The following is a 20,520-nucleotide window of genomic DNA, read 5'->3' on the forward strand; positions in this document are numbered from 1 at the left end:
ACAGCGCTGTGATCACTCCTAAATTAACTTAAAATCCTGAAACCTGCCGACGGAATATGTTCGCTTTTATTGCCGGTATCCTGGTGCCTGCAGTTAAAATTATTTAGATGAAAAACACCTGCCAGCAGCCGCGGTGAGGCTGCTGTTGAAGGGATTTACTGTCGGTGCACCGCTGGTATGTGGGGGTCTGAGCGCCTCCGACAGAAATAGATAATCTGGATGAAGTGACTGCAATTATTAAGTTTTCAGGTGGACTTTCTCACTTAAAAACATATTAAAACTACTTTATTCCCACTGATCACAGCAAATATAGCTGCAAGATTTAGATTATTTAGATGAAAAAACACCTGCCAGCCGCCGCGCTGAAGAGGAGGAGACGCACCCACAGGCTGCTGTTGAATTAAGCTTTCAGGGAGAAAAATAGAGCGGGAGCAAAACTGAGTATGATTGTGCTTTATTCATGTAGTTATTACAAAGTATTAATCAAACCCATCAAAGTCATCATCCTCTGTTTCTGAATAAAACAGCTGCGCTAAATCAGACATGCCAGTTTCCCCTTCTTGGCTGTCAGAGTCACTTTCCGTGCAGCGCAGCTCCTCAGAAATAATGCCGGCTTTTGCAAAAGCTTGAACAACAGAGCCAGCAGACACGTTAGTCCAAGCATCTACAATCCATCCGCAAACGGTGGCGTAACTTGCCCGGCGCTGCCTTCCACTTATCCTGAAACTGTGGTCTCCGTCTGTCATCCATCGCTCCCACGCCGCTCGCAGCGAACGGCCGCTTCACACCGACGTCGAGCGGTGGAAGTTCCTTTGTCAGACCCCCCGGAATAACGGCGAGCACAGCGTTTATTTTTTTTCACCATGTTTTTCACATCAGCTGTGAGATGGGCACGCATGGAGTCATATATTAAAAGCGATGGTGATGCGTGGAAAAAAACCACCTGGTCTCCTCACATAGCCTACACCTCCCTCAGCCACGCTTTCATCATCTCCTCATCTATCCAGCCCTTTCATTTGCTTTAAAATCATATGTCATCAGAGCGATGTGTCTGTCTCGCTGTCAGCTCCCAGATCAGCTTCTCTGATTCGTTGATGCGGCACTTCCAGCAGCAAAACTTCAATTTTTTCCATCTCGAGCAGCAGCAGCGCGTTGGCGGTGCGCTCCCGAATCGCTGCTTCTGCTGCACCTGCTGCGTCCGGTTCACAGCGAGCACAGCATTAATTTGTTTCACCATGTTTTTCACATCAGCTGTGAGATGGGCACGCATGGAGGCAGATTAACAGCGATGGTGTGGTGATGAGTGGAAAAAAAAACACCTGGTCTCCTTACATTCACCCACTCTTTCATCATCTCCTCAATGAGGTGGTCTCAAAAGTCGCAGTTGCAACACACATAAGGCGCACCGCACCATAGGGCGCACCGCACATTTTGAGGGGGAAAAAAGACGTTTATGTGCGCCTTATAGTCGTGAAAATACGGAAAATAAAAGATATTACCCTTTAGAAATGGATAAAATATGCTAAATAAAACAATGTAAAGTATATGATAGAGAGTATTGTAAATTTGCACACTTGTTCTGATAGTTTCAAATTAATGCATTTAAATAACATGAAATGTTTAGATATATTTATATGTGTTCTGCTGCAAAGCTAGCTAGAGTATGAAGCTGCCTGGTGGCTTCAGCTCACTGTGCTGCACTCAGAGGAAACACTGGAGATGATGGTCCAGTGTTGCCAAGGCAGCTACTTTGAGGACTTCTTAGACCAATCAACCAACTTTTTTTTTTTTTTTTTTTTTTTTTTTAATACAGCTGGAAACAAAATCTGTCTGCTTTTCTCAGTTTTTAGTGGAAATTTCATGTGAAGCAGCCAACGTTCAGCTATTGCCGGCAGCGATCTGCCATGCCTCTCCCTGCTTTCCTTAAAGCGACGTCTCACAAGCACGGGCAGCAGCAGCAGCTGCATCGTCCTGCATGCAGTCACAGCAAATAGACCAGAGAAAAGACAGGTTTCATTTTTGATAAGCTGCAGCTGATTCCTGCCTGAATTGCAAAAAAATATGATGTAAACATAATTTGTTGATCTAGTCTCTTTTACTCTGGCATTGTTGCCTCAAAATAAACCCATAACCACACAGCTTATTGTTTATTCAACCCCAAATGCTGGTGCCGAAAAACTACTGTGTTTTTGGAAAAAATAGATGTTGCATGAATTCAGGTAATCTATAAGAATTCACACAAATACAATTAGGCTCATATTGGATTTTTAACATCCTTCAAATGGCAGCGTTAATTGTTACAGTTTTGTTTCAGATCCTAGTGGAAACCCTGAATTATCATATTAATGGTTTAAATTTTAAGGATATACATGTTTCAATTTTGCACTATATAATGTCAGCACTGCTGTCCATGAACCTTATCTCACTCACACCTGCCTGGTGGTGGAACTAAGGGAAGTCTGAATTAATTAAACTACAGCAAAGTATAATTGAAGGACATTTGAAATATTATATTTGACCAAATTTTCCATCCTAGCAACCCTTTAGCGTTTAGATACTGCAGAAACGAATGCTACAAACAGCAATGTGATTCAATAGTGTGAAGAAAATCCTCTTGTTTTACATCCAACAGCTAGGAAAGCCAGTGGAAAGATGGATGAGATGAGCAATGCAGAAAGTGACACAAACGCTTGACCTCTATACAATATTTGAGGATTAGATCAGAATATCCCCTCAGTAAAGGTCCTGTTATGCTAAAGTGAGTCGCAAACATACATCAGAAATGAATTCGTCCCAATTGTGGCCTGAAAAGCTTCACTCAGTCATCACAAAGGAAAACAAATCTAACAAACCAAATGTCCTGATTCTTTCCATTAAAACTCCAAAAAAACAAAAACAAAGTATCCCTTCATTAAACTGGGAGCATGTGGGAGTACAATGGGCGATCAAAAGCTCCAGCCACAGGATGATGTGGGCTGCTGGGAATGTCACGTAAACTCTGTGGCGAGCTACAGCCCATCTCTGATGTAACCACATTAATATAAAAAAAAAAAAAAAACGTACCTAAGGAAAAAAACAAAACAAATCCCCTTCAAATCACCATGGTGACCGGCTAACTTCTTTGTTCGTGCTGCTCACCCACCTGAATCACCTGTGTGACAGTGTTCGTGGGAAGCAAACACGTGTATCGGATTTGCGGTGGAAAAATACCACCCGGTCTGATTCAGCCGTGCCACGATGACCGCCACTGCTAAATAAGTGGCCGCCATCTCTCATGCCTGCCTTTCATCCTTGCTTGTTTTGTTTTTTTTAGCAATAGAATATTTCTGTAACTTCCTAAGAAACATGAACTCATGTCTGAGTCACCCTGACACACAGAAAGAACATCTACCTTCTAAAAAAAAAATATTGGCACAGCGTGATAATAGCTTCATGTGAAATCTGGATGTCAAGATACAGGCCATGACAAAGCAAGCTTTTTTTTTTGTTCTATGCCAGCTTTAACATGATTTGCATTTTCTAGTTTGGGTTAATTGAGTGGGAACCTGTCCTCAAACACAGCGCTTTTTCCTGTGACATCACTGAAAAATATCAACAAATCCACAGAGAAAACACAAGGTGGTATGATCACCATGAGAACCATTACATTTGGAGGGAAAAGAAAGCAGCTGGTTTAAAGGTCAAATAAAAAGTTTTTTTAAACTAAAATAATTCAAACTTGTTGTATGATAGAGAATAATAAAAAGAATGCTAAACTAATTTCTACTATTTTCTATGATCTATTGCAGGAGTAACCAAATAAAAATCAGCGGGTCCGAATAAAGAAAATCAACAACTAGTAAAGGTCTGGAGACATTTTAAATTACAATATTTTCCTGAGTATCGGTATCAAGTTGAAAATGTTAGTATCGTGACAACCCTTGTGCCGTGTACATTTTAGCACATCCTCATTTCTCGGGTCAAAGCAGATGTTGGAAAACATGTTAACAATAATTAGTATCAAAAACATGTAACTTTATATGACCCAAAATACAGTTTTAAGATGTTTTTAGGACAGAATGTAGCGTTGTTAAACTAAATTTCTGCCTAGTTGGGTACAATTTCACTTAACTTTTAAAAGGAGAAACATTTTCCAATACCTGAGAACTGACAACTTTTTCTCCTAGAGAATGGAGGATGTCCTAAAATGGACACCGTACCTCTGTCAGTCCTGTTTCCAGAGATCCATCTGTCGGTTCAGGTTTGTACTAATATGGTAGTACATCCATTACTACATCTTCTGCCATCACTATTAAAAAGTCATTGGAAAGTAGGGGTGTAAATAATAAGCGTTTTGTATCGATGCATCAATCCAACAGCCGACGATCCGATGCATCGATACGTCCGCAAGACGGTCTATTTTTATCCATTTGCTCCTGGGCGTAATTCTCCCTCCCGTGCTGCGGTGCCGCTAAACCTATTTTGCCCTCCTACCGCACTTCCTGGTTATACTCTTACAGCAGTGTGTCACAGGGAGCTTGACGCAGACATTTTTGATTTATGTCCAATATTGAAGCGTGGTCTGCGCTAAACGCTGTGGGTCTAGATACGGGCGAAGCTGTGATAAAGTGGGGGCAATTTAGTCTGACGACGGAGGGACATAAGGGCCAAAAAGAGCGGAGATCCAGGTGGAAAAAGGTTCCCAGCGTTCTCGCGCACCTCGCTCTTCTAGCGGGTCAAACATCACGAGTTGTTTTCCGCAATTTCGGTCATAAAAACAAAACTAGCCGGCCTCCTGTCTGCGGCACTGTCTGCGATCAGCTACAATTTGGGAGAGGTGCAGCGGAGCGTCTGAGGAAGGGGCGGCGACGTCTGGAGCCGAGGTATTGCATTGCACTGATTTTGTGCAGTATTTTTTGATGCAATATCTATAACAAAGGGGTATTATTATTTTTCAGTGAATGAGGTTTTTATAGGAATAGGTGGAGTGCAACTTTTCAACTTCTGTTATTTGCTGTTACATAACGATATTACAGCTTTCATTGATTTATTTCAAATTTGAAACATTGTCTAGCCTGTAAGGTGTTAAAAAAAAATTTATCAAATCCTATCGTGGTGTATTCTTGAGTATCGAAAATAATCGAATCATTGGGTCAGGAAATCGATAATGAATCGAATCGCCATGATGGGTGGGATTTACACCCCTATTGGGAAGTAATGAGTTGTTCTCAACTATTCAGCATTTTTCTGGAGGAGGCACCAATGAGGACTGCAATTAACAAATATTTTCATGATTAATAATCAGTTAGCAAAATGTACCTTAAAGAAGATTTCATATCGAATCTAAACCATTTGAGGAGTTCTTATTGGAGCATATTGAAGGACAGAAAAGGTTTTTCCATCTTGAATACCAAATATCTCTAAATATATTCTACAAGACTGGTATAATTACTGCTCTGATAGGGTTACTCCTTCAGCTAATGAGTCTGTGCCTAGTGCCAATAACAGCGACAAACCTCCAGTCACCCTCATCCCTGAAAAAATACATTCAAACAAAAAAAAAAAAAAACAGAACTTTTGGTTTTGCTCCTATTTTTTATGGGATAAAAGATTTAGAACTTTTTCCACACACACAATATACAGATTTTTATTCATTCATTAAGTGCTCACTATCACAGATTTAGACTGGTCTGTGAACAATATTTGAGAGAAATGGTTACATTGTGCACATGGAAAAAAGTTTTAGATCTTTGATTTTGTCTAAAAAAAAAAAATGGGAGCAAAACAAAAAGGGTTGCTTTTATACTTTAATGAGTTTACAAAAAATAAACCAATGTTGGGAAATATATACTACTCTAAAACGTATTTATTTTTAGTTTTACGTGAGAAAAATGGCTCTCTAGATATTTTGAGGAAACCTTTCACCAAATGATATTACTGCGGTATCACTATTTTGATATTTAATTTATTTAACTTTTAAAGTATAGGTGGGGCAGCAACATGATGTGGAAATATTTTGCTACAAAGCCAACTAATGACTAGGGGTGTAAATAATAATCGTTTTGTATCGATGCATCGATCCAAAAGCCGACGATCCGATGCATCGACACGTCCGCAAGATAATCGATTCATGTTTTTTTTTTTCTTCCGGTCTATTTTTATCCATTTGCTCCTGGGCGTAATTCTCCCTCCAGTGCTGCGGTGCCGCTAAACCTATTTTGCCCTCCTACCTCGCTTCCTGGTTATACTCTTACAGCAGTGTGTTGCAGTAAGCTTGACACAGACATTTTTAAATTATGCTCAGTATTGAAGCGTGGTCTGAGCTACACACTGTGGATCTAGATACGGCCGAGGCGGTGAGGAAGTGGGGGCGAGTTTAGTCCGACGACGGAGGGACATGAGGGCCAGGTCGAAAAAGGGTCCCAGCGTTCTCGCGCACCTCGCTCTTCTAGCGGGTCAAACTTCACGAGTTGTGTTCTGCAATTTCGGTCATAAAAACAAAACAAGCCGGCCTCCTGTCTGCTGCACTGTTTGCGGTCAGCTACAATCTGGGAGAGGTGCAGCGGAGCGTCTCTCAAGGGGGCGGTGACGTCGACACTCTGGAGCCTTCTATTTCTTCTTTTTTTTTTATGGCGGTTTGCAAACAACTTATAGGTGCATTACCGCCACCTTCCAGAATGGAGTATGGACCAGACAAACTATTATATTCTCCCTAAAATACCCGTTCTTCTTAGAAAATGAAAAATACTCCCAAAAATTACATCCCCAGATGACCTTTGAAACAATTCCCTTATATCTAGTTTATTTTTATTCCTGTCTAACTCTCTACGCAACATCTCTCTTTCCTGAGTATATTTATTACATTGTGCAGTATTTTGCAGTATTTTTTGATGCAACTTTTCTACTTCTGTTATTTGCTGTTGTTCCTAAAGAAAATGCATAATGATATTACAGCTTTCATTGATTTATTTCAAACTTGAAACTTTGTTTAGCCTGTAAGTTGTAAAAAAAAAAATAAAAAAAAAATGTAACCGATTAATCGAATCGTGGTGTATTCTTGAGTATCGAAAATAATCGAATCGTTGGGTCAGGAAATCGATACTGAATCGAATCGACATGATGGATGTGATTTACATGTAATTTAGACATCATCACATGAAAACTTTTAAGCAGTATCTCAAGCCATCAGCTAGAAAGTTAAAGAGCAGAAACAGGGACCGTCTCACCAAATTATAAAAACGTGGCTTAAGAACAATACAGTCAGTATTTGCAGTGGGCATCACAAAGCCCTGGTCTCAGTCCCATATACAGCTTGTAGGAGAGATGAAAAGATGCGTTCGAGTAAATCAAGAACAAACAAAGAAAAACTATCTACCAAATACTTGTGCCCATGAAGTCATCACTTTGGCATTTGGCAATTGGTGACGAAAGAAAGGTAATGAGTCTTTTTATACAGAGTATGAAAACATCTGGCTTCAACTGTACATCTGAAGGTAAAGATCAAATGATAAACAGAGAGAAGGAAACGGCAACAAGCTGCCAGCTTTAAGACAAACCAATATGTTGGAAAGTTGGGGGAGGGGGTTTCCAGGACAATACAAAAGCTTAACAGTCATAAGAAAATAAAGCTGGGGTACAGAAAGAAAACAGCTGTGACCAACTACCAGGCCAAGCAGCTCTTCCCTGCAGGGAAACATGACAAGTGGAGCCAGCCTCAGTGCTCAGGTATCAACTGAAATGAATGGAGCTGCAGTAACAGATCAGAACCAGCCCTAGACTTTTTCACCGTCTGTAATTTTAACTACCGTATTTTCACGACCATAAGGCGCACCGGACTAAAAGGCGCACTCTCTGTTATGTGTCCCATTTCTGTATTTAACACACACATAAGGCGCACCAGACTATAGGGCGCGTTTTTTATATACAGGTACATGTCCTCTACTACCTTTAAATAGCTCTACTGCGTATTTAAAAATACAGCGGGGGCAAAACTGAGTATGACTGTGCTTTATTCATGTATTTATTACAAAGTATTAATCAAACCTGGCAGCTGGCCGTGAGACAGACACATCGCAGATGACACAGCGCTGTGGTCACTCCTAAATTAACTTAAAATCCTGAAACCTGCCGACGGAATATGTTCGCTTTTATTGCCGGTATCCTGGTGCCTGCAGTTGAAATTATTTAGATGAAAAACACCTGCCAGCAGCCGCGGTGAGGCTGCTGTTGAAGGGATTTACTGTCGGTGCACCGCTGGTATGTGGGGGTCTGAGCGCCTCCGACAGAAATAGATAATCTGGATGAAGTGACTGCAATTATTAAGTTTTCAGGTGGACTTTCTCACTTAAAAACATATTAAAACTACTTTATTCCCACTGATCACAGCAAATATAGCTGCAAGATTTAGATTATTTAGATGAAAAAACACCTGCCAGCCGCCGCGCTGAAGAGGAGGAGACGCACCCACAGGCTGCTGTTGAATTAAGCTTTCAGGTAGAAAAATAGAGCAGGAGCAAAACTGAGTATGATTGTGCTTTATTCATGTAGTTATTACAAAGTATTAATCAAACCCATCAAAGTCATCATCCTCTGTTTCTGAATTAAACAGCTGCGCTAAATCAGACATGCCAGTTTCCCCATCTGCGCTGTCAGAGTCACTTTCCGTGCAGCGCGGTTCCTCAGAAATAATGCCGGCTTTTGCGAAAGCTTGAACAACAGAGCCAGCAGACACTTTAGTCCAAGCATCTACAATCCATCCGCAAACTGTGGCGTAACTTGCCCGGCGCTGCCTTCCCATTATCCTGAAACTGTGGTCTCCGTCTGTCATCCATCGCTCCCACGCCGCTCGCAGCCTTACTGTGAACGGCCGCCTCACACCAATGTCGAGCGGTTGAAGCTCCTTTGTCAGACCCCCCGGGATAACGGCGAGCACAGCGTTCATTTGATTCATCTTTTTTTCACATCGGCTGTGAGATGGGCACGCAGCGATGGTGATGCGTGGAAAAAAACACCTAGTCTTCTCAGATACACCTGCCTCAGCCACGCATCCACCCAGCCTTTTTCATCTAATATCATATGTCATCAGAGCGCTGTCTGTCTCGCTGTCAGCTCCCAGATCTGCTTCTCTGATTGGTTGATGCGGCGCGTCCAGCAGCAAAACTTCAATTTTTCCATCTGAGCAGCAGCAGCGCGTTGGCGGCGCTTCAGATGCTTAAACGCTCCCGACGTGCTGCACCAAAACGCGCTGCAGGACCTTTTGCTGCACCTATACGCGTCAACCATTGACTTTGCATGTAAACTCGCTGCTTCTGCTGCACCTGCTGGGTCCGGTTCACACCAATGTCGAGCGGTTGAACAGCGAGCACAGCATTCATTTGTTTCCCCATGTTTTTCACATCAGCTGTGAGATGGGCACGCATGGAGTTACATATTAACAGCGATGGTGAGGGGTGGAAAAAAAAACACCTGGTCTCCTTACATTCAGCCACTCTTTCATCATCTCCTCAATGAGGTGGTCTCAAAAGTCGCAGTTACAACACACATAGGGCGCACCGCACCATAGGGCGCACCGCACATTTTGAGGGAAAAAAAAGACATTTAAGTGCGCCTTATAGTCGTGAAAATACGGTAGATCGATACTAATCCATAACCTATTTTTACCCGGGATCCTATTTTCTCATAATAATTAAACCCTCTAAAGGGTTTATTTTCATTCATTTTAATGAATATCTATTCTAAACAAGCTGAACATCATCAACCAGATCAACATACGGAACATTTTCTCTGTGGTGACAAAAACATGGCCTCCCAGTTTCCTCCTGCTTCGCACGGATGTCACTTGTGCATATTGTGTGCAACCATTTTGCAACTTTCAGATTTTACCTGTTATCTTTTTTTTGGCCAAATACTGAAAATATAATATATAAAAGTAAGCAAACAGCCTGCATACCTGGGTGCTCAGTGGTGGAGTAGGACAGGTAGAATCCACGGCCAGTACGGTGCGTCCCACTCATGAACTGGACCGTTACCTGGTTACCCGAGGACTCTATCAGCTCATCAACCTTCTGATCTAAACCGCAGTATTTTACTGGAACACAACAAACAAAACAAAAACACAGATTAGTAATTTAATACTAGTATTTAAACTCTTTCAGGGTCTAAACAATAGATTTATCCTATTGCATTTAGTCAAATTGTGGAAGAAGGTTTAAATAAAGTCAATAAGCTGACCATCAGGATCAACTCAATTCTGATTGGTCAGCTACAAGAACCAATCACGATAAGACGAGTTCTCATTAAGGTAAGTGGCTTTCTAAAACTGAAAAAGCTTTTTAAAGTCTAACTTTGATTAAAGCAACACTAGAGCTAATACTCAAAATGTATCGCACAAAGCTATTTTTTTATTCAAAATAGCAAGAAGCCACCAATAATCCAACTGTTGGTAAACTGTAAGAAATTTTTAAATCACAGTTTAATAAATGTTTCTTCTTTGGTCACACAGTAAATAAACAGTGTGTTAATAAACATCCAAAAACAGTCAATAGATGTTTTACAGTGTTTACTGCACAGAACAACAAATGAAACACAAGCTGATGTTAGCTCATCAATTAACTGAATCATTTAGTTTTAACTGTGTCACTTTAATAAGAGTAAACAGAACAAGTCATTTTGATTTACCCTTTTAAGGCCAGAACAAACCAAATCCGATTTTGGGTCCAAAAAAAGAAAATCTAATTTGAACCAAAGTTTAACTCCAGACCAAGTGCAGATAAAATCAATAGCAACATGTGGTTCAAACAGACAGAAGGCAAGAGTAGCACTTCATAAGTCTCCCAGTTCAGCTTATTCTTTAGAGGAACTGACTAAAAGGCGACTAAAGCCTGAGTTTGAAAAACAATCTGGTATGATCACATTCCCACCACGCAGTATGAGCTGTTTATTCTCCTGGTATGAGAGGAGTAAACACTGTATTGTAACAAAATGAGCAGTTACTTTATCTGAGTCCTGATTTTCTGGTCAATCAGCATTTTTTCTATGTAACTTTGCTCACATCTTAAAAGGATTAACCCAGAAGAACGTCATTTCTTAAAGCCTTTTGATAGAAAGTAAACCTCAAAGCCAATTTGGGACTACATTGCTCAAGATGATCCATTATGTAACATTATTAAGTCGTCTGCAACAATAATTTGCAGAGAATCCAAGTGACCGGAGTTTTAAGCAAAACCTTTATTTGCTTCAAATGTGTCACTGCTATAGCTGTGGCAGAACAATGAGGCAAGGAGGGAGCAGCATCATGCTAAGGTGATACTATAGCAGGGAGGGGGAAGCTGGTCAGAGATAATGGGAGGATCAGTCACTGGGTGAGCAAGGCTGGAAGAGCTTTAGCTCTAGTTGGGACCAAAATACTGAATAAGTGAGACGGAATGCGAAAACACAGAAAGAAAAAGTAAAAGCCACATTTTTATAAACCAAGGCTAGAAAATGTTGGGATTGTGGGGTGAATCTTTTTCTGTGTGTGCATGGTTATTTCATTGTTAAAATTTGTTTATAAATAAGTGTATATTTCCCATTAACCTTAGCAGAAAACTTTCCAATGAAGATTATGTTTAAAATAGGAGAAAAAAACAACAACTCTATTATCTCATTTCAAGTATATTTAATTAGCGTATTTTAAAGGCAAAATACAAACTTTATTTGCAGATCATCTTATTTACTTGATCAAATTAAATATACAAATACAGACATATTTTGATTAATTTCTACTTGTTTTTAGATCAGTTTTTGCAGTGAATTTATTCGATCGACACAGTAACAGTAAAGAACAAACTTGGATGGCATCTCATTGTCCTTCAAAAAAGCCACATTGAACCAGTAAAACTTAATGACCAGATGTTTCAGAAACCAGTTAATTACTTACCGATCTCTCGCCGTTCCTGTCCGATGCCGTTGTAGAGACGGAGATAGTTGACCTGGCGGTCGCTGTCCTGTATGTCGAGCGCCGCAAAGCGAAAGTGGATCCTCTTTCCACGCGGCACAGTGATCTCCCACTCACACACAGTGTTGTTGGGATATGTCCTCGGATATCCCAGAGAGGACAGAGTGCCGCTGCTGGGGCCGAGCACACTGGGGCCACAGCCATCTCCTGCAGGGCGACATGAACACACAGGTTTTAATATGTCCAACACAAAAAAATAACCAAACAATACAGCTGATCTGCAGTCTGAGAATGTTCTCCTGTTGCACATTGGTTGTACAATTACTTAATTAATTTGCATTAATTGATCAGATTATTTCCCCTTCCCCCCCAAAAAGAATGAAAATTGACTCATTTAGAAAGTCTCCAAAACAGTTCTTAGGACCTTGGTTGAGAAAAAGTCTTCAGTGTGTCAAAGAGTTAAGAGGATTTAGCAAAGAGATTGGATTGCCACCAGAGCAGAGCTTGCTCAGCAATGGAAGCATGCTGCTTTAATTTTATTTACACTATGTCGGCTGCTTGTGGGATATTGTGAAGGAGCTGGTAAAGATTCTCAGTCATCCAGGTTATAGTCATTCAAAAAAAGTTAAAAAACAATCCACTGGACATTGTTTCCAGGTTTGAAGACGTTTCGCATCCTTACAGGAAGCTTTTTTGAATTGAAAAAGCTTGGGGAAGCTGGATGGGAATCGAAATGTCTTCAAACTTCAGTGGATTGTTTCTTTTTTTTTATTTACTTTTTTGGATATTGTGTTGCATAGGAGCTGATCTTTTAAAAAATCTAGACCAAAATGACTTTCTGCAGGAAGTACCAGCTCTGAACTAAAGTGGACTAGGTTTAGGTTATTCCTTTTTCTTTTATAAACCACTTAGATTGTTTAAAACAGCAAGGAAAAAAAAAAGAACAATCCAAGAGCAATATGATGATGAAAAATGTTTTTCCTGCAATGATAATAAAATAGTTTACTGAAACCTCAGTATAGCAGCACAGCCATTGGCAGTAATAAAATATTTACCGTATTTTCACGACTATAAGGCGCACTTAAACGTCTTTTTTTCCCCTCAAAATGTGCGGTGCGCCCTATGGTGCGGTGCGCCCTATGTGTGTTGTAATTGCGACTTTTGAGACCACCTCATTGAGGAGATGATGAAAGAGTGGCTGAATGTAAGGAGACCAGGTGTTTTTTTTTTCCACCCCTCACAATCGCTGTTAATATGTAACTCCATGCGTGCCCATCTCACAGCTGATGTGAAAAACATGGGGAAACAAATGAATGCTGTGCTCGCTGTTCAACCGCTCAACATCGGTGTGAACCGGACCCAGCAGGTGCAGCAGAAGCAGCGAGTTTACATGCAAAGTCAATGGTTGACGCGCGTATAGGTGCAGCAAAAGGTCCTGCAGCGCGTTTTGGTGCAGCACGTCGGGAGCGTTTAAGCATCTGAAGCTCCGCCAACGCGCTGCTGCTGCTCGAGATGGAAAAATTGAAGTTTTGCTGCTGGACGCACCGCATCAACCAATCAGAGAAGCTGATCTGGGAGCTGACAGCGAGACAGACACAGCCCTCTGATGACATATGATATTAAATGAAAAAGGCTGGGTGGATGCGTGGCTGAGGCAGGTGTATCTGAGAAGACTAGGTGGTTTTTTCCACGCATCACCATCGCTGCGTGCCCATCTCACAGCCGATGTGAAAAAAAGGTGAATCAAATGAACGCTGTGCTCGCCGTTATCTCGGGGGGGTCTGACAAAGGAACTTCCACCGCTCGACATCGGTGTGAACCGGCCCTTCAAAGTAAGGCTGCGAGCGGCGTGGGAGCGATGGATGACAGACGGAGACCACAGTTTCAGGATAAGTGGAAGGCAGCGCCGGGCAAGTTACGCCACCGTTTGCGGATGGATTGTTGATGCTTGGACTACTACGTTTCTGCTGGCTCTGTTGTTCAAGCTTTCGCAAAAGCCGGCATTATTTCTGAGGAGCTGCGCTGCACGGAAAGTGACTGACAGCGAAGAAAAGGAAATTGGCATGTCTGATTTAGCGCAGCTGTTTAATTCAGAAACAGAGGATGATGACTTTGATGGGTTTGATTAATACTTTGTAATAAATACATGAATAAAGCACAATCATACTCAGTTTTGCTCCTGCTCTATTTTTCTACCTGAAAACTTAATTCAACAGCAGCCTCTGGGCCGGGTCCCCTCCTCTTCAGCGCGGCGGCTGGCAGGTGTTTTTTCATCTAAATAATCTAAATCTTGCAGCTATATTTGCTGTGATCAGTGGGAATAAAGTAGTTTTAATATGTTTTTAAGTGAGAAAGTCCACCTGAAAACTTAATAATTGCAGTCACTTCATCCAGATTATCTATTTCTGTCGGAGGCGCTCAGACCCCCACATACCAGCGGTGCACCGACAGTAAATCCCTTCAACAGCAGCCTCACCGCGGCTGCTGGCAGGTGTTTTTCATCTAAATAATTTCAACTGCAGGCACCAGGATACCGGCAATAAAAGCGAACATATTCCGTCGGCAGGTTTCAGGATTTTAAGTTAATTTAGGAGTGACCACAGCGCTGTGTCATCTGCGATGTGTCTGTCTCACGGCCAGCTGCCAGGTTTGATTAATACTTTGTGATAAATACATGAATAAAGCACAGTCATACTCAGTTTTGCCCCTGCTGTATTTTTAAATACGCAGTAGAGGTATTTAAAGGTAGTAGAGGACATGTACCTGTATATAAAAAACGCGCCCTATAGTCCGGTGCGCCTCATGTGTGTGTTAAATACAGAAATGGGACACATAACTGAGAGTGCGCCTTTTAGTCCGGCGCGCCTTATGGTCGTGAAAATACGGTACCAGTTTTAAATGTTTAAATGACTTATTTTCCTACAGGATCTTCTTTTATATCCTGCTGCTTCATCCAGAAGCAACTGCAGCGTTTGTATACTACAGTAGAAAAAGGAAAAGCAATGTTTTCAAATTAGCTAAATCTACTCGCATGCGAGATGCCATGAAACCGTACGCCTCTCCTTCTTATTAGGAAAACGGGCAGTAATACCTTCTACTCCCAAATCTTGTCTTGTCTTCCAAATTTTCTCTTCAGCTGATTTATCTTAGGAAACTTTCCAATGAGGTTAGGCTCTGTGGCCTTTTGAATCCTAAATACCTTTGAGAAATGTTAATATTAATAAATAAATACCTTAATATTTATTCACGGCCTCTACAGTCTCACAATTAACTTAAATCTTAAAATTGTTAACTTGCAATTAATGACATTGCTTCTTAGACAAAACAAGAAATCAGCATGCAGAAGTTCAGATTATGAGACAGATCAACCAGCCCCACCTGTTACAATGATAAACATCTAAACTGAATGCAATGGCCAAGCAACTTCCTCACCCATCAACATTTACAACAAGCAAAAATATTTTTGAATCGTTTACAACCTGCAACAGATATTTAAATCTCGACTCGTCCTGAGAAATAGTTTGGTAAAAAAAAAACAATTATGATTTGATCAGATGATCAGAAACTATGGACTGTTTAGTCAAAACAACATAACCAAGCAGCGACAAGCCATACAGAAAAGAGCCTCCATTAATTATGAGGCCTATATGGACCAGAATATAGGAATTTTTATACTTTTTTTAATAACCTTCAATAAAACCACCATTTTATACACATTACTCTCCTACACAAAGTGTGACATCTCCTCTGATCCTAATCTCAATAATTTAATGACTTTAATTGCATCAGGAGAGCTGGACAAAGATAATTGGGAGTTCTGTAATTGAAGTTTGTGCTTCATACGAGACAAACTGAGAAAAAAATATATAGAATTAGCAATCAGACACCTGCAGAAAGTTGTGGGACTGATTCCAGCCTCTTCCTCATGACACGGGCACTTAACAGCATATGAAAGTGTGTGTGTGTTGGTGCACCTGGGAGACTGAGTCCAGGGTAAAAGCCTCTTGAAAGGTCCATTGAACTAGAAAAGCACTGTATAGGTTCGGTCCATGAATGTAACGCACCAGTGCTCACAGAGCGGATGAATCTACTCTGATGCTTCCTGGAGGAATCCTGAAACCTTAGTTTGTCCTTTGAGTCTGAAAGACAGACTGAATAATCCAGCAAACATGTCTTGGGTTTATTGCCTCCTCCTCTAAATATGAAAACACTTTTGCATGTCTATTTACACCTTAACAGAATCAGCTAGCTGCCTAAATAAGTTCAAAACAGTCCAAGTCATCTGGGAATTTAAAACTTGCACAAGCTCACAAATCCTGACCTTGCTTTAAGACAAAACAAGGGAACAGATACATGTTTCAGCACAGAGGAAACTTCCTGAACTCTTTAGGTGGCTCGTAGTAGAGATCACACATTCTCCATGTTCCACTCAGCGAGTAAATTCATTTTTTAATCTGTAAAATACACTTTGAACAAAGCTCTACTGCTCTACTATATATATATATATATATATATATATATATATATATATATATATATATATATATATATATATATATATATATATATATATATTTTAGGGGTTCACAAAATCCACGGTTCGGTTCGGTTCACGGTTTCGTGGTCACGGTTCGGTATATGTTTATTGTTACACCGAAAAATAAAAAAAATAAGAAAAAATTATAAAAATGAATTAAATTTTTTTTTTTATGAAATTAATGAAAAAATCCAAAAAAATTAATGAACAGTAATTATTTTTAATGATTCGCGGAAACCATGGATAATTTCCGCATGTTTTGCTGCTTTGAATTTAATCATCTCGCGCATGCCCTCTACCATCTACAAGGAACTCAGAGGGGAGCGGACGGGAGTCACAGCGGAGGCTGTAGGCTTTGCTTTGTGCAGGCGGTCTGGAGCGCAGCTGAGCGGAGCGCTGATGGAGTATGAGGGATTTCGGGGTTAGCATGACATGTTGGTCATGTTGCTGTTAGCATAAACAAAACGTGTTGCACAATGCTTGCACACTGTTGCACTTTTATCCACAACGTTCTTTCCGCCGTCATCGTAGGTCACTCTAAATGCAAAGCGCTCCCATACAGCAGACCTATAAAGTGCTGCTGGCGCGTCTTCCAACTCCTGTTCTTTCCCACTCGCCATTCCAACACAATTCTCCACAACAACTGATTTTTTTCTGCTACACCCGGCTACGCTGCTTCGCTTCTTCTTCTTGTTTACTACTGGTGGTTGGCTTTGGTCGCAGTACCGCCACCTTCTGCTCTGGAGTGTACACGCTTCCCCTATGAGAAAAAGGAGCAGCACATGAACCGAACGAAACACACGCGAACTGAACCGAGACAGTCGAACTGAACGGTTCGGACAGTTTTCATAAACCGTTCCATCCCTAATATATATATATATATATATATATATATATATATATACACATATATATATATACACACACACACACACACACACGTAAAACAAATTAATACCGAATATGGTTAAATTTAAGACTCTTCATGTATCAATATGCCCTACCCAGAAGGATATTAATGAGGTTCAGGTCGGATGAATCCGACCTGGCTGTTCAGACACAGGTCGCACTTGAAAAGATCAGATTTGTATCGGATTCAGGACCACATAGCCAAGCGGCCTGGGTCGGATTGAAAAAAAAAATAATTCAGATCTGTGTTGTTCAGACTGTCATTAAAAGAGCAGATCCAGGTCGCATATGGGCCAAACAAAAATCCGATTTGGGTCACTTCAGGCTGCAGTGTGAACGTAGCCGATGTATGTGTGCATATATACGAAGAACTGCATACTACTTGGATGTGAAATAATTGCCATCGTGGCTTTGTCAAGGTGCTGCCTACCTTTGTGAAGCAAGAAAAAAACTAATACAAAGTCAATCCAGTAGAACTTTTTATTGCCTACCTTGAACGGATGACAATAGTTGAAAAACTTTTGGCTCTCAAAATGGTATCGGTTCCCTATTTGTTGGTACTCGCCAATACTGAAACCATTTTAGTACAGGATCAGGGCCATGCCTGATACTGGTATCGGTCCAACACTAATTACAGGCTCTCTTGTCAAGGTTATCCAGGTCATTGTTTCATCTATATTATGGACTCATAGCTGTGTGTTTAAACCCTTACAGGCTCACTTCATGGTGCTTAATGGATATGTGCGTTTTGAATTATGTAAGAGCCCCCTGAGTGGACATTATCAAGATGAGCAAGAAAAAAACAGCACAATTACTCACAAATGCTGGTGAAAAAACACTGCAGATTGGGCTAGATCTCACATTCCACCTCCATGTGAATAAAAATCCAGAGATTTTCAAAAATAACCCACTGGGTGTTTAGGACAATCCTGTCCACCTGAGTTCAGACAAATGTTTGTGTTCAGTTCCTGTAATGTTTAGCAACTAATGTTTTATGGTAAGGAACATGCTCTAAACATTTTAACGACTTGGTTTGTAAACCAACCTATAAAAATGCCAAACAAATAACAAATATAAACGCTTACAGTTAGACTCAAATGAGAAACACATGGTTACTTTGATAGTGGAATACATTATTGAAAGTCTGCTGTTTTCATCGGGATACAAGATTAAAAAGACTAAAAATAAAAAAACAAAGTACCAGGAACCGGTTCGCCTGGTTTTCCCAGAACCTATCTCCACCAAACCTTCACAATGCGCGACGTGGAGCAGAAACCCACGTCCACAGACACACGGCCATGTAAGGCAGGTTTCAGTGAGTTGGACAATAACGCTTCCTAAAAGCAGCAGAACACCTTTAACCGGAACGGGTTGGTGTGTTGTAGAAAGCTCCTATGGTGGCAGCTGTGTGGCACCAACCTTTCTGCCCTCGACAGCCCAGAACGATGAGCAGGGACAGGAGGAGCACCGCGGCCCCAGCGGGTCCCCTGCCCACCATTACCGCTCTGCCCGTAGCAGCCTGCAATCTGAATGCATGCTGGTCGCTTCTGGTCCGGGCTGCCGCTGCGCCGCTTCAGCCTGGACGGAGGGGAAACAACTTGTATTAACAAAAAAGCTTTTTTTGGTTTTAGCTGAACTATAACCCGCTGTTTAGCGACAAGTGAAGGAGGAGCACACTGCCCCACACACACTGAGCCAGGCTGAGGAGATAGCCTACTTCCTCCACAGTGAGACTCCTCCTCCGATCTGGGAATGGGATGAACGAGTCCCCCACGTGGTCTAGAGTATGGAAGGCCGTTTCATGAAAATTAAATAATATTAATAATAAAATAAAAACTAATAAATAGAAAATAGAAAAAAAATAAATAGAATAAATAAACAAAAATAGAAAATAATTAAATAAATACAAAATTAAATGAGATTAATTAAAACAATAATGAATTACTAACACACATTCTATGAAATAAATCCATGTCACTATGAATTAAAGCTAAATAAAAAGAAAAAATAAGACACGTTTATCTTGTTTTATTTAAAATCATGCAAACTTTGTTACTTTCAGATATTTTTTGATTTATTTATCTAATTATTTAAAGCTACAGTGTGTAATTTTCAGCGACATCTAGCGGTCAGACTGCAGACTGCAGCAACATGAACGTCTCCCCCCCACCGCTTCTCCCCCCCAACAGTACGGCGAGCGTTACGGGACAAAATGTCTTCCACGACGTCCGCATCACCTACCTTCTCAAGTGATGAGGTTTGTTTACATAGATAATTTTACAGATAGTATTTCATTAGTCTGTGTAGGGTATAGATTTCATGTAGACTTAAGATAATAAATATACCCGTTATTTTTTCTACGTCGTTGTGACGTTTTGGTGAGCTGCTTTGCATGGTGATATAAACAGACGAAGTAATTGTAGTCATTAGTTTAACAGCGAGATTGTGTTCGCTGGAAGAATATATATTCCCCGTTTACAGAGTCCAAGTCTTGTTTGTGGCACGGGGGTTACAAGGCAAGGAAGAGGGAAAGGAAGAGGGCAGAGAGGCCGGGGTGAGCGTACAGCTGGGGCCAGGCGAGAGAGGGGAGCCAGCGGGGTGAGAGCAGAGGAAGAAAGGCTTGAAGATCTCCAAAGGAGCCGGAGAGAAGTAACCGAGGTATATATCCAGAAAATTATTTTACAGAAAATTACTGAATCATTACCTTTGAAACGTCAGGGACGTTGCTGAATAAGTATACTGGAGAGTAACAGCATCATCACGCAGCATGTTATTGTTTTAGACAGGTCTGAGCATCCTGTACTCCAAAAACTGCAGTGATATTAGACAATAGTGTGTGTAGGATTAATTACCTGTCCAAGAGAAAACTGGCAACTTGAGCGTCACTTTGAAAACCTTTTTCCTCCATCAGTGACTTCCATCGTGTAAATGCCGTGCCAATGTTGATCCGTGTTTTTTGTCGTTTCTTGTCACTCTTGCGTTTATTCTCGTCGTGTTTCCGCTTCTTAGATGACGGGGGTTCGGTGTCCGCCGCTTTTCGTTGTGATACAGAGTAGACATGATCCTCCATTCGTCTGATGTTTGGCCACACAGTGCCAAACAGTTTGCAAAGTCACTCACGCCTGCCGCCTTGTTTACCTTTCTTGTTACCGAGGCGCAG

The 20,520-nt window shown here is 41.0% G+C and overlaps 1 protein-coding gene across 2 annotated transcripts in view; it reads right to left on the reverse strand.

Moving 5' to 3' along the window:
• Positions 1–19,085, reverse strand: part of dcbld2 (discoidin, CUB and LCCL domain containing 2) — a 34,458-nt gene extending 15,373 nt beyond the window's left edge. Inside the window, exons 1-3 of one of the 2 annotated variants that reach the window (XM_038299672.1) lie at positions 18,780–19,085; positions 11,897–12,121; positions 9,929–10,066 (exon numbers count right to left, since the gene is read on the reverse strand). In XM_038299672.1, the coding sequence (XP_038155600.1) occupies positions 9,929–10,066; positions 11,897–12,121; positions 18,780–18,858 (442 nt within the window). In that variant the 5' untranslated portion in view covers positions 18,859–19,085. The remainder of the gene's footprint in view (positions 1–9,928; positions 10,067–11,896; positions 12,122–18,779) is intronic. The other variant, XM_038299670.1, reaches the window with a different exon arrangement.
• Between the last annotated feature and the right edge of the window lie 1,435 nt (positions 19,086–20,520).

This window comes from Cyprinodon tularosa, unplaced genomic scaffold (genome assembly GCF_016077235.1).
Source record: "Cyprinodon tularosa strain WSP-4 unplaced genomic scaffold, ASM1607723v1 ctg432, whole genome shotgun sequence".
In the NCBI taxonomy this organism is placed as follows: domain Eukaryota; kingdom Metazoa; phylum Chordata; class Actinopteri; order Cyprinodontiformes; family Cyprinodontidae; genus Cyprinodon; species Cyprinodon tularosa.